At 35.8% G+C, this 12,153-nt stretch overlaps 2 protein-coding genes across 8 annotated transcripts in view; both read right to left on the reverse strand.

Moving 5' to 3' along the window:
* Window positions 1-386: 386 nt before the first annotated feature.
* Window positions 387-4,911, reverse strand: LOC123313657 (trafficking protein particle complex subunit 11). Its single transcript, XM_044898624.1, has 8 exons — window positions 3,172-4,911; window positions 2,443-2,826; window positions 2,067-2,394; window positions 1,544-1,911; window positions 1,337-1,494; window positions 1,052-1,268; window positions 777-968; window positions 387-535 (listed from the first exon to the last, which is right to left on the reverse strand). The coding sequence occupies exons 1-8, from the start codon at window positions 4,801-4,803 to the stop codon at window positions 470-472; spliced, it is 3,345 nt and encodes a 1,114-aa protein (XP_044754559.1). The 5' UTR covers window positions 4,804-4,911; the 3' UTR covers window positions 387-469.
* A 2,279-nt stretch (window positions 4,912-7,190) lies between these two features.
* LOC123314588 (NAD(+) hydrolase sarm1) overlaps window positions 7,191-12,153 on the reverse strand; it is a 78,434-nt gene continuing 73,471 nt past the window's right edge. For 5 of the 7 annotated variants that reach the window (XM_044899954.1, XM_044899955.1, XM_044899950.1 and 2 more), the window contains exons 7-10: window positions 11,490-12,018; window positions 10,876-11,045; window positions 9,723-9,962; window positions 7,191-8,236 (exon numbers count right to left, since the gene is read on the reverse strand). In XM_044899954.1, coding sequence (XP_044755889.1) covers window positions 9,767-9,962; window positions 10,876-11,045; window positions 11,490-12,018 — 895 coding nt within the window. In that variant the 3' untranslated portion in view covers window positions 7,191-8,236; window positions 9,723-9,766. Of the gene's footprint in view, window positions 8,250-9,722; window positions 9,963-10,640; window positions 10,689-10,875; window positions 11,046-11,489; window positions 12,019-12,153 lie in introns of those variants that run through there. The other 2 variants (XM_044899951.1, XM_044899956.1) reach the window with 2 other exon arrangements.

The following is a 12,153-nucleotide window of genomic DNA, read 5'->3' on the forward strand; positions in this document are numbered from 1 at the left end:
AGAGTGCATTGGGGTGTTTTTGATCGATAAATTTTTATTCACGGGACACGTCCACATTGCTGCTTTTCATCAAATTCCTGGCCATATTTCAGAGGACCTCATTCGATTAACAAAATAAATTGATGGCAACTTCATGGAGGCAATTTACGATTGACCTTACATCGATGCCCACATCTAACACCTGCATGAAATATAGAACACGAATTGAAAGAAGACCAGAGTTATGGCCGACATTAATTAAACGATTTTCTGAATATCAATTATCGCTTTGTACCGTCAGCCAAAAGTGATCAAAAACGGAATCATGTCAAGTTCACCCGAACTAGTTTTAGGTTTATATAAGCGGACGGCTCATATTAGTCTACGTTAAATGAAGAACCCACGAGAAAATTTTAGATTTTATATTTATTTCATAAAAATACAATAACAATTATCAAAGATAAAAATATAATTGAATATAAATAACATACTATCTAACACTAATATTTTGAGGAGTAACACAGTCTGGTGGCTTAACTGACCCTTTTGGCTCTGGCTGAAAAATTATTGGATTAGGACAAAATTAGTTGGTCAATATTGTCATTTATAATAATATTAAATGAGCGTCCCATTCGTTCTTATTGATATCAACATGTTATGTTTGAATCGAAATACTCAAGCCCACATTTGAATTTTCATTTTATTCAATATTCAGGAATATTTTTATATTTTCTAAAATCAAGGTCCTGGCACTGATTATCCTTGTTATTATAAAAAAATAATGACAGTGCACTTACCATAATGAACAGATGAGTAGGTAAGGATCTTTGAATGAGGGCAATCAAATCATCCTGTCTCAATAGTGGAGAGACCAAACCCGTGACTGGCAGATTTAGGTTGAATTTAGGTAGAGCGACACTTCCCGCATGTAAAGGATACAGATTATATTTCACTATTTGTTTACTATGTGGAAGAATGCTTATCATATACTGAAACAAAAGAAAAAAGTAAAATTGATAGAGGAAGTTGAGCATCTTCAGCAAGAATACAAGGAAAAAAAATTTTGTATTACCTTCTTAAATCCAGCAAACATAAAGCCATCACTTGAATCTATAGCTACATCCAATTGTATCAACTGATTAGATTTGTTTTCCAAAGTGTACTTCACCACTGTAGGAGTTCTCACTGTGCCATGAGCTGGAAGAGCAACCTCAATTTTCAGTGGTACTTTCTGTACAGGGCATCCAACAATCATTATTTTACTGATGGCCGAATGTTTTCCATCCGATCTGCAAATAAGAAAAATGATGACTTTAAATAGACCATTGTTAATAAAAAAATTGAATATCACGAATACCTCTTCCACTTGATAACGTATTGCCCCAAGTTAACATTTTGCTCAGAAGGCCTGTCACAAGAAGCCAAAAATAATTCAGTTCCTACTTCACCCTCATTCAACTGGATTCCATGTAAAGGACTTGAAATGTTATCTTCAACACTTCTCACCATAGGACTCTGAAAAAAATCTTTGAGATCAATTTCAAATATCATCTGATTTACATACAAACTCAAAAGACGTTTCTTCGACAAGAAGTGGCCATGGCGAGAGACTACTTATAGAAGGCATTATTCCAAAATGTTCATCCACATAAAAAGTATCAATATCCATCATGAGAGTCGATAAAAAGGTTGTGGAAATGTCAAAAGGCTGGACTACAGAAATAAGAAGGGATTCGGTGTTTGTGCTAATAACGGGAGTGTTATTGCTATTCAGTAAGTATGTTAATTGTATCTGAACATTCTTCACTCCAACTTTGTGGACTCTCAAATAGAAGAACGATGTAGTTTTCTCCCCAGGTTCCATGTGTTGTTTAACATTTAAACTCAGTGGCGTTTTTTGAGGTATCCCATGCTCATCATTTGTTACGTCAGCTTAAAAACAAAAATAAACATATCAACATAACATTTTTTCAAAGCTGTCACAAAATTGTCCACATAATCTTTCATAATGTAAAAATTGGGTAATAATGGCATATTGTCAAAAATCAATCTCAACGGCACTTGGAATTCAGATTTGCTACACCTACTTGAAGAGGGGTTTTCTTCTCCAATAAGGAAGAGAGTTACTTCCAGGTTCCCTATAGAATTGTTTTCCTTATTATCCATATGCACGCAAACCTCATACCATTCGCCCAATAAGGCGGGTTGTTTATGAGCAAAGTTTATTTCCAGCTTTGATCTTCTGGGCACTATTGTAGCAGTCATCTGTGGCCTTATATTATCGAAGTCTAGGGCTTCTTTTGTGAGTTTAAAATGGAGCAATTCAGGATGGACTTGGTTAGTTTCATTATGACTTCCAAATCTGAGTTCTAATTTACACCCAGGATTTCCCATTTGAACTATTATATTACCAATCTGAAAATATTATTTAAACCTTCTGCTTCAATGTGAATAGAAGCTCACCTGTATATCTTTCGAGATATCACTTGGATCAGGGTAGAATTCAATTTCGAACATTTTTACTTCATTACTTCCAATTTCTATAGTTTTCGACATAGTATTAACAGTATATTCTGATGTAATGATGGAGGTATTGACACACACTGATACTTGAAGTAGTGTTAAAGTAAACGGACTTGTGTTCCTTAAATAAACTCCAATAGATACTTTCTGATCAACTTCATAATGCTTTCTTAGGAATCGTGCCTTAGTTTCTAAACAGCTAGTTACGTTTGCCATATCTAATACAATGTTGAACTCAGAAGTATTGAAAACTGGCTGCCAATTTATAATAGCTTTTTGGAGCAAATCATGAGGTATGTCAGGATCACCAAATGGTATTTCTTTCTGCAAAAATGCATGAATTATATTCATTCCACACAGTAGGACTTTTTGATATCCTACATACTACAATAGCTCTAACAACTCTTGCAAGTTAGTCACTGTAGGATATACTAACTGGTAGTGACATCTAAGTCACTTGTAAGTACTTGAGAGTTCTAAACTTCTGCATTGATATGAAAATATGTATTAGCAGACATTAAAATTTTGAAAACTGAAATAAGTATTTTCACTGAATTCCATAATTTTGAAGAGTACTTCATAACTTTTCCGAATGAATTCAATATTGATAGACAGAAAGTTGTAGCATCTGAATATGAAATTCACCCTTTGAACTATAATTTCACATACCTTCAGCACCCTATTGAAATTCTCATAAATCCTTTTTTTATAATCCAAACTGATATCAGTAGATTTTCCCAGCAATTCTAGTGCTAGAAGCATGTAGTCCTGTGCACTAGCAATCAAAAATGCGCATTTAAAAGCTTTAATCATCACATGTGACATGATCAGCCACCATTTCTCCAGTCGGAAATCCCACAGCATATGAGTTAGTAAAGTTAGTGCTTTACTGAAGTCCTGAGAATCGTAATATTCATCAGCCATTTGCAGAACAAGATGTTTCCTTGTTCTAGGACACTTATATGTCTTGAATTGAGAAATAGCTAAGCCATACAAAGTTATGATGATATTTGAATGGTTAATTTGTTTTTCCAAAAATTGGAGAGCATGAATACCATTCAGCTCAGTTTGTGGATCAGGTACATCTTGAGTAAGCTTTCCTGGCCTCCAAGGTCTTTGACCATAGTATTCCATATGTGCAAAGTTCTCCAGAGGATCAGGTTGTGGGTAATTTGTCACATTAGCACATAACTCTCTACTAATATTTTTACGAACTATAGCATATTGAGCTGCTTGTTGATAATAAATGCCAGGGTGCTGTGTTTGAACAGGAGGAAGTCCCAATTTTACAGTTTCATCGAACACATCACCAAATACCTGAAATTGCTTAGATAACCATGCATAATGTTCAAAAGCCAATTCCTGGAAACCAATACGGTGTTTGAAATGCTCTATATGATTCTTGAAATGAGATATTGCATCTCTAGGTAAATTGAGGGCAAATTGTAATTTGCACAGTTTGAAACTGATGAAACCTGCTATCATTCTTATTTCTAAGGCATTAGTATCAACGATTCTTATTTCTAGTAAATTGTTGTAAGCAAGAGAATAATGCTTGTGAGCTGTCATATTATCCTGTTTGAGCTCGTAAAGAAATGCCATTTTGAATTGGTGCCTAACATACAGAAATTGATGATTTGTTTTATTGAGGTGATCTTTGTGAGAACGAATTATTTTTGCTTCATTATGGTAGTAAGTCTGAGCAAAATCGAAAAATGCTCCTTCCAATCTTATTATATATCCTTGTAGATGATCACCAATAGGTAAAATAAATAATGATTGGGAATTTAATTCGCAACTTGCACAAAGAGAAACTGCTCTTTCTGATGCCAGAATATCTTCCCCTGTAGGCAGAGTTGGAATACACTGTATCAATACTACACAAATTTTTGTATTTCTGCCTTCTAACGCTGCTCTCATTGACTGCACTCTAGACGCACATTCGATCATCTTTTCATTCCATTGTGAATCTTTCCAATCTAATTCATAAAATATCACAATCACTGCAGGTATCTCGTATAAGTGCTTATTCATCCAATTTTTTTTTAGTATACCCTTGGGTATGTACCACTCATAAGAATTTCTTTTTGGTTTGATGACAGGAAATTCATAGGAGTTGCTTATGAGTTTGAATAATATAGGAGCTCTTTCCACCCTTCTGTTTCCCGTAAGGGCCTCCCAAATATCCTTGTGAATTGCATTGTTCACAGTATCTAAGCCAGATACACCTATGAGAGCTAATGGTTTGACGCATAATTCATTTGGCAAATCAAAATTATTCTGTATTGCACTATGAGTCATAACGTATTTGAGTTCCTTTTCTATTTACAAGAAATTATTTGAAAAATATGAATATTCAATTTTTTTTATAAATTTTAGGTTAGAATATTGTTGTCATTTTTGACAATGACAAAATAAACAATCAATAAACTTGACGTTATGTGCATGCGTTCCATATTTCGGATATTTCTTTAACGAGGAAGTGAAATCTCACAATTGCATAACCCAAAACAGTTATTTTCTTAAGAATAAATAGAAGTTCTCTCGAAATAGGTATATTGCATAGTTCCTCGTTCAAAAATTCTCCTGGAAGTTTTCGCTCTCTCGTCCTGGTATGATCACATTGTTTATGCGTAATGTTTTCTAAATAAGGCGTGTTCATACAAGGTAGATTGCGGAAAAATGAATATATATATATATATATATATATTTTTTTTTTTTTTTTTTTTTTTTTCAATATCACCATTTACGGGGTCGGCTCTCTGAGAACACCGGTCCGCTCTGCGGGCAAGGTGCGCTCATGAGGTAGTCAGGAATCTTCGCACTATTCTTGCTGTACCAAGAATAACTTGTTTCTGTGCGGTACTTATCAATGTTTTTTGCAGACCCAGTCTTATCGTATTTTCTTCCAGGTGCTCCTCGACCAAACCATTGGTGGAAATTATGAGTGGCAGAATCGTCGTCGATCTCAGGGCATGCATGGTTTTCAGTTCGAAGGCTAGGTCTTGGTATTTATTGAGCTTCTCGGTGAACGCCTTAGAGATGTTGTCGTCTGCCGGTATTGTGATATCCATGATAATGGCGGTTTTGTCCCTCTTGTTGAACAGCACCAGGTCAGGTCTATTATGCGGTATTGGCCTCTCTGTTGAAAACACCATATCCCAATAAAGTTTGTACGTATCATTTTCCAGGACTGGGCTGGGTCGGTATTTATACGGATCTCCCACCTCCGTTACCAAACCTGTTTTCTCTGCTAGGGCCTGATGGTATATTCTCGCCATGGCATTGTGCCTCTCCATATATTCTAGAGGCGCTAGAATGGGACACGATGAGGTGATGTGCTGTATTGACTCCGTTGCCTGTAAGCATCTCCGACACTTATCAGTTGGTATGTTCCTCATTGTAATATTTTTTATATATGATCTCGTTGGTACGACCTGGTCCTGAATGGCAACGAGTCTTCCCTCTGTTTCTGGGTAGAGGTATCCGGCCCGGAGGTAGGTAAGTGACTCCTTCTTATTAATGTTATTTTTTTGTAGACTGCCAGGATACCTTCCATGGAGAGCTTTACTGTGCCACTCCTCCAAGAGTAACTCCGTCGTCAGCCCGCGAACTGTCGCGTCTCTGTTGTTGAGATTGAGTGGACTGATATATATATATATATATATATATATATATATATATATATATATATATATATATATATATATATATATATATATATATATATACAGGGTGCTTTCAAAGGTGAGTTTTTTCTCGAACGATTGCAGTACTCATCAAAATAAATGATTTCACCGAAAATCGACTATATAAAATTATCGAGATGGTTGAGATATCATCCCTAAAAGTCAGTCAAAGTTGACTGTTGATTTTGGACTGCCTTCCTCTACCAAAGTATTAGACGCGGCTTGCCATCTCATTGTGATCCGATGACAGTACATTCCACTTTGTTATTGTTGTTGTTTTTTTGTCTTTCATGAATTTGTTGATAAATGCATTTATTGAAATCATCTTCACTTGACATAATTGGTAGGTAATGGTGAGTGCAACGAAAATGTGGTAGTTTGTGTGATTTTGGTGAGTCTCATAGACATATTAATGTAATAAGTCTATGGTGAGTCTTGATCATTAAAATTAAGATGGAAAATTTAGAAGAATAGCAAGATTATTCAAACTGATATATAGCTACCGTATTTTATTCCATTTTTTGTCGGAAAATACTGAGTACGTGCATCAAACTAATTGAGACAACTTCGAACAATTTTTGTGAATAATGGAGACCGATTTTATTGGGAAGTTTTCGAACTAATTTTAATTTTTTTGTTTTCCTCAGTAAGTCGTTCTCTGTGAGTGGGAGAACTTATTCAAATTGAACATTTTAAATACTCATTTTTACAATGGTTCAGTATATTCCAGACTATCTGAATAATTGTATTGGGCCATTTGAAAAAATATCCGAAAATATCCGAAAAATACGTCCGAGGTATGATAAAAACAGTAAAATTGAGACAATGTAATGAAAGTGCTTGTGACATTGTTGGTTGAAAAGTGCTTCTACTGGAATTGTATTTTCGCCCCATTTTCGAGTAGTACAATTCCTTTATGCTTCACTCCTTTGAAGTATTGTGAAGCTGCCTCTCGGAATGGTGGTTAGCAGATCTAGTTCATAAAAAAAGAATCAAGTATGTTCTTAATAAAATATATTTTCAATATTATAACAGATAAAAAAATATTTCGATTGCTAGATATAAAATACTAAATGTATGTTAAAGCCATGGTACATCCAAAAAGATATAACAGCTCATTCTGGAGAATTCCAGCTTTTTTAAATGAGCAAGCTTGCAAACGCTATTACATCATATATAATTTATGGTTTGAGTAATATATATTTTTATAATCAAAATGACACGGGATTCCACAAAGGACAATTTGCATTTGCAATAAAGGCATCGCTTTAGGCTAACTGTGGGTATGCAGGTGGTTCTCTTCGGATTAGATACAACGTCGTTTTGGAACTGATACTCCGAAAGAGTAGTTGCCGTGTTTACATCAAAGAATAACTTACATAAATATCACCAAAACAATTCGTTCAACGAATTCCACACTAGAAATTCGTAGTTTAAAAAAGGTATTTCCATTAGAACAAGAAACTATTTAACATTTAAAGTTTTGCCGAGATAATAATTAATATAATTATTTTGAATCATGGGCATAAAATACATCATTTGTCGAAGAAACAAAAATTTTATAAAATTTCACTTAAGAACTACGAAGTCCTCATTTCTTAATTATTAAATTCTTAACTTTATTGACACATCTGTCCATAAAATTTCTTTTCCGTTTGGAATCACTTGATGAACTGTACATCGACGTTTTATCATCGTCAACGTCGGTAGTGTCTAAACTCACGGAGTTCGATTTCTTCTCTGTTTCTTCATGGCTCATTTCAGCCAAATCCTTGTCTAGCTCGTCACAGCTTCTGGTTGTTTGGGACGGAGTGGTTTCATTATTAGTAACATCTATTTTAGACTTCTCTGGTTCGGCATCTAAGAGTCCGTCTAAACTACGAGATCTATTTGGGGCAACTAGGGGACCACTGGAAGCGACTGTTGGTATTCGAGTATTCGATCCCCTTCTGGAGTACGGAGACAGAGGGGGCAAGTCTCTGTTCGCGTTACGCTTGTTCCCGTTTATGATCCAATTACGAGTAGGAGCTGCTGATTTGTAGAATCTGAAATTATAGCCTGAAAATTTATATTAGTCAAGGGGCGTGCTTGTTAATTCAAATCCAAAATAAAGCATTAGAGTGACATTCCATTGCGAATTCTGCCAAAGCTTTTAGTGGTGATAGGTATCCACGAGGTATTCGAAAATTTCGAGTGCTTTCGTTCAGGAAATTCTTTCGAAATATGCATACTACGAGGATGTATCGATATCTAGTTAGCCTAGACCAGTTTCATGCATAAAAAAAATATTGCGTTACCATGGCAACGAACAATGAATCATTAGAAGTGTCAGTGTGAAGTTTGAGGTTAAAAAAGTAAACCAGAGTTACGCAATAAATTAAAAGAAAGAAGATGTCCACCGAAATTGTGAAAATCGAAAAATTGGAGCCATCATCAAGTACCTGTATTTAAAAGGGTTAAGAGGTAAGCAGATTTATGAAGATATGCTTAATACCCTTGGTGATCAATGTCCTTCGTAAGCGACCGTGAAAAATTGGACTGCAAGCTTCAAAAGTGGTAAATTTTCCATTGAAGATGATGAAGTTTCTGTGTCAGTCCCCGAAAATATCGGTGCAGTTCATGACATGATTTTATCAGACCGTCGAATTGGGCTGAAACGGATATCTGAAGCACTGAATATTTCATACGAACGCGTTCATATAGTTTACGTCAATTTGGACATGACAAAAATTGCTGCAAAATGGATCCCCAAATGTTTGAATGTTGACCAAAAGCGCGCAGGGGTAGAAGCATCGCGTTCGATCTGTGCTCGATTTGAAAACGATGTAGATTTCTTAAACCGAATTGTTACTATGGATGAGACTTGGGTATATTTCTACGATCCAGAAACAAAGCAACAATCGATGGAATGGCGACACTCTGGTTCTCCCAGGCCTAAGAAGTTTCGTGTCCAAAAATCTGCTGGAAAAGTTCTTGCTTCAGTTTTTTAGGATGGCCATGAAGTAATCATGATTGATTTTTTGGGTAAGGGTAGAACAATATCCGGAGATTACTATTCGACATTACTGACCACTCTACGGCAAAAAATTAAACAGAAAAGACGCGAAAAGCTGTCCAAAGTTTTTTTGCTTCTTTGGTAGGGTAAGATGTCTTGTTGGCTTTGAAAAAAGTTAGAAGATTTTCATCCCCCACCTCTGTTAAGCTGACACTGGTTAGGTGAAGTTGAGAAGCTAACCAAAAAAAGAAAGATAGGGTAACCATTAAAACGATACCTGCCAGGTTAATCTTGCATATCTTATGATATTTCTCTACAATGAAAAAAGTCTGCATAGTTATCAACTAAAAATGAATTTCCGTTGGTGTAAGCACTCGCTTTTTTTCGGACACCCTGTTTATTAAATGCGAAATGGATGCAAAAGAATCCTTAACACAGCATGCGGTTGAATTATTCAAAATGGAATTCTTTCAATAGCTTTGACATAATCGAATCGAAGCAAAAACAAGTGCATATTTATGTTTTTTTTCACTCACCTTGGTAAAGATGAAGGTATTCCCGAGGCTAGGGGACCATCTAGTCAGTCCCCCCGACCCAGACCTGAATTCCCGTTCACATCTTTGTCTGATTTGCCGTTACCAGAGTCGTTACTATGCATTCTCTGGTAGTTGGGTGGATTCCTTCCAATCCCTAAATTCGAGGGGGTTCCTGGAGTTATGTCCCCTTTACCCATACATCTGTTGAAGTCTCTGACACTCATCTCACCGCGCATGAACCTGGAAAATGATCATGGATGAATTTTCGAATCCACCAGATGAAAATTTTGTTGTTGTATGTTTCAGTGAGTTTCTGTCTATTATTAACGATTTATCGTTTTTTCCAGAGAATAATTTGAAAAGTTTACACCGGTACAATTCATAGTGTAATATTATTTTTATCCTATTTTTTTCACATAGTGCCCTAGTGTACTTCTTCAAAGCGAAGAAAAATCAAAATATTCTATATATATGTATGACTCAAGGTGGAGTTCAAAAATTTTATGAGGAATCATTATCATTGAAGGTTTTAGAAAGCTTATGTAAGTATGGCATTATCTTCAACATTCATTGAAATTGAAAAGTAAGGTAAGTTATGCCTTTGAATTGAAAACATTATGTATAGCGTCTTATATACAAAGATGATCGAACCTTCACTGTAAAAAACAACTAACGAAAAAGATGGTATGAAAAATGCATAAAAGGCCAAAAACTAGAAAGTAAACAAGGTGTTGACATGACAATAAGCATGGTCTTATTGAACTATAGCAGACAAAACAGTTTCATTCTGAAAGGAATAAAAAAAATTAACGCAAAGATGCAAAAATATCGCCCAAAAAAGCCAAACAACCGATGAAAAACAGAACGAAATGAATCATTTAACATTCAATTGTTTCGATTATAGGTATTTACACATACCGGAATCTGGAGTAACTCCTAAGTTACCTCCGATATTTCACAATCATTCTGAAACACACATCAAAACCAGTCAAAATACTTGTAATTTGTAATTCGTCGGAATTGCTTAGTTTGCAATGTACATAAAGAGAAACATCGAGAACAGTGATATGTGAGGCATAGGAATTTCTCCTTATGCAAATGGCGACCGAACATCAGAAGCTCCTGGATAGTTTAGTGAACTACTCGGACCTACCTTTCTAGTTTGTCCACGCAAGCATCTTGGTAATCATGAATCCACCTCACTCCGTTGAAATGACAAACTTGTCTCATATCTTCAGGTAATTCATCGGGTTCGGGCCAAGCGAAGGCATTGTCAGTAATGGGAATGATATTACATTGTGCCTGTAGAGCAGCTACAATTTCCTACGAAAAAAAAAACTATGGTTTAGTATAATGACGAGAAATCATGATAGTAGTAAAACAGATAGTTGAGAAGACAATTGACGAAAAAATCATTCAGTAGAATGAAAATGAAGCAGAAGAGGATACTATGGAATACATAAAAACAATGACGTTCAACAGAAAAGAAGTATATTTGAAAAATTAACACACACACACACACACCCAATGTCATCCCCCCATTATCAAAGGGTTCCAGCATTACGGTTCTTGGATAAAGAGAACCTCACAAAGCATAATTTCCATATTCAGCCCACCAAAACCCCCAAGCAGTAAAAGAAGGGATTTGCAGCACAAATTCATGAATGTTCGGATTTTACTGACTTGGTGTATCGTGAAAGAGAAGTGAACAGTGTAGTAAAATTGAGAAACTGCATTGAAAGTGCTCTGGGGTAAAGTTATACATACCCTATGCACCCAGTCTTTCCTCTCACAGTCCCCTTTGCACCTGTCCAGGGCTGACGGTGTTAAAACAAGAAGGAAATGCTTAGCCTTCTGTATACTCTGCAGGAGATTATTATCGAATTTTCCAGCCTCTAACCTCTCGACGTCTATGAATACACTGAAACCCCTCAGCTGGAGATGGACCTTCAATAAACTGGCCAATTGCGACCCATTAGATCTCCTATAACTAACGAAGACATCCAGAGTTTTGTCAAGATTGTCTTCGCTCGGATTTTCCATTCCCTTCTCTAGTTGCCTGATCCCTTCCATTATCCTAAACCGATGGATTGAATTGGTTATCCTACATTCTTCTAGAAGCTGATCCTCTGATAGGTGTATCAAAGAGTCTTTCTTTTCTACTCCGGCATTCAGGAAATTGTAAGTGTATATACTCAGTTCGGGACTCAAATTCTGTAGGAAATTGTTGATGTTCGTTGTATCTTTAGAGGAGTAATCGGCCATCTTTTTGAGTTTCTGTAGTTCTCGAGTGAATCTGAGAAGAATTTGAACGTTATTAGTGACATTATTGATTGGAAATGAGAAACACTAGAATGAGCATCAATCCCATTTATCCCAACTTGGATGAATCGAACTTTGGAGTTGAATATTGATAGATTATAGGACAGAG

Source organism: Coccinella septempunctata, chromosome 5, assembly GCF_907165205.1.
Source record: "Coccinella septempunctata chromosome 5, icCocSept1.1, whole genome shotgun sequence".
In the NCBI taxonomy this organism is placed as follows: domain Eukaryota; kingdom Metazoa; phylum Arthropoda; class Insecta; order Coleoptera; family Coccinellidae; genus Coccinella; species Coccinella septempunctata.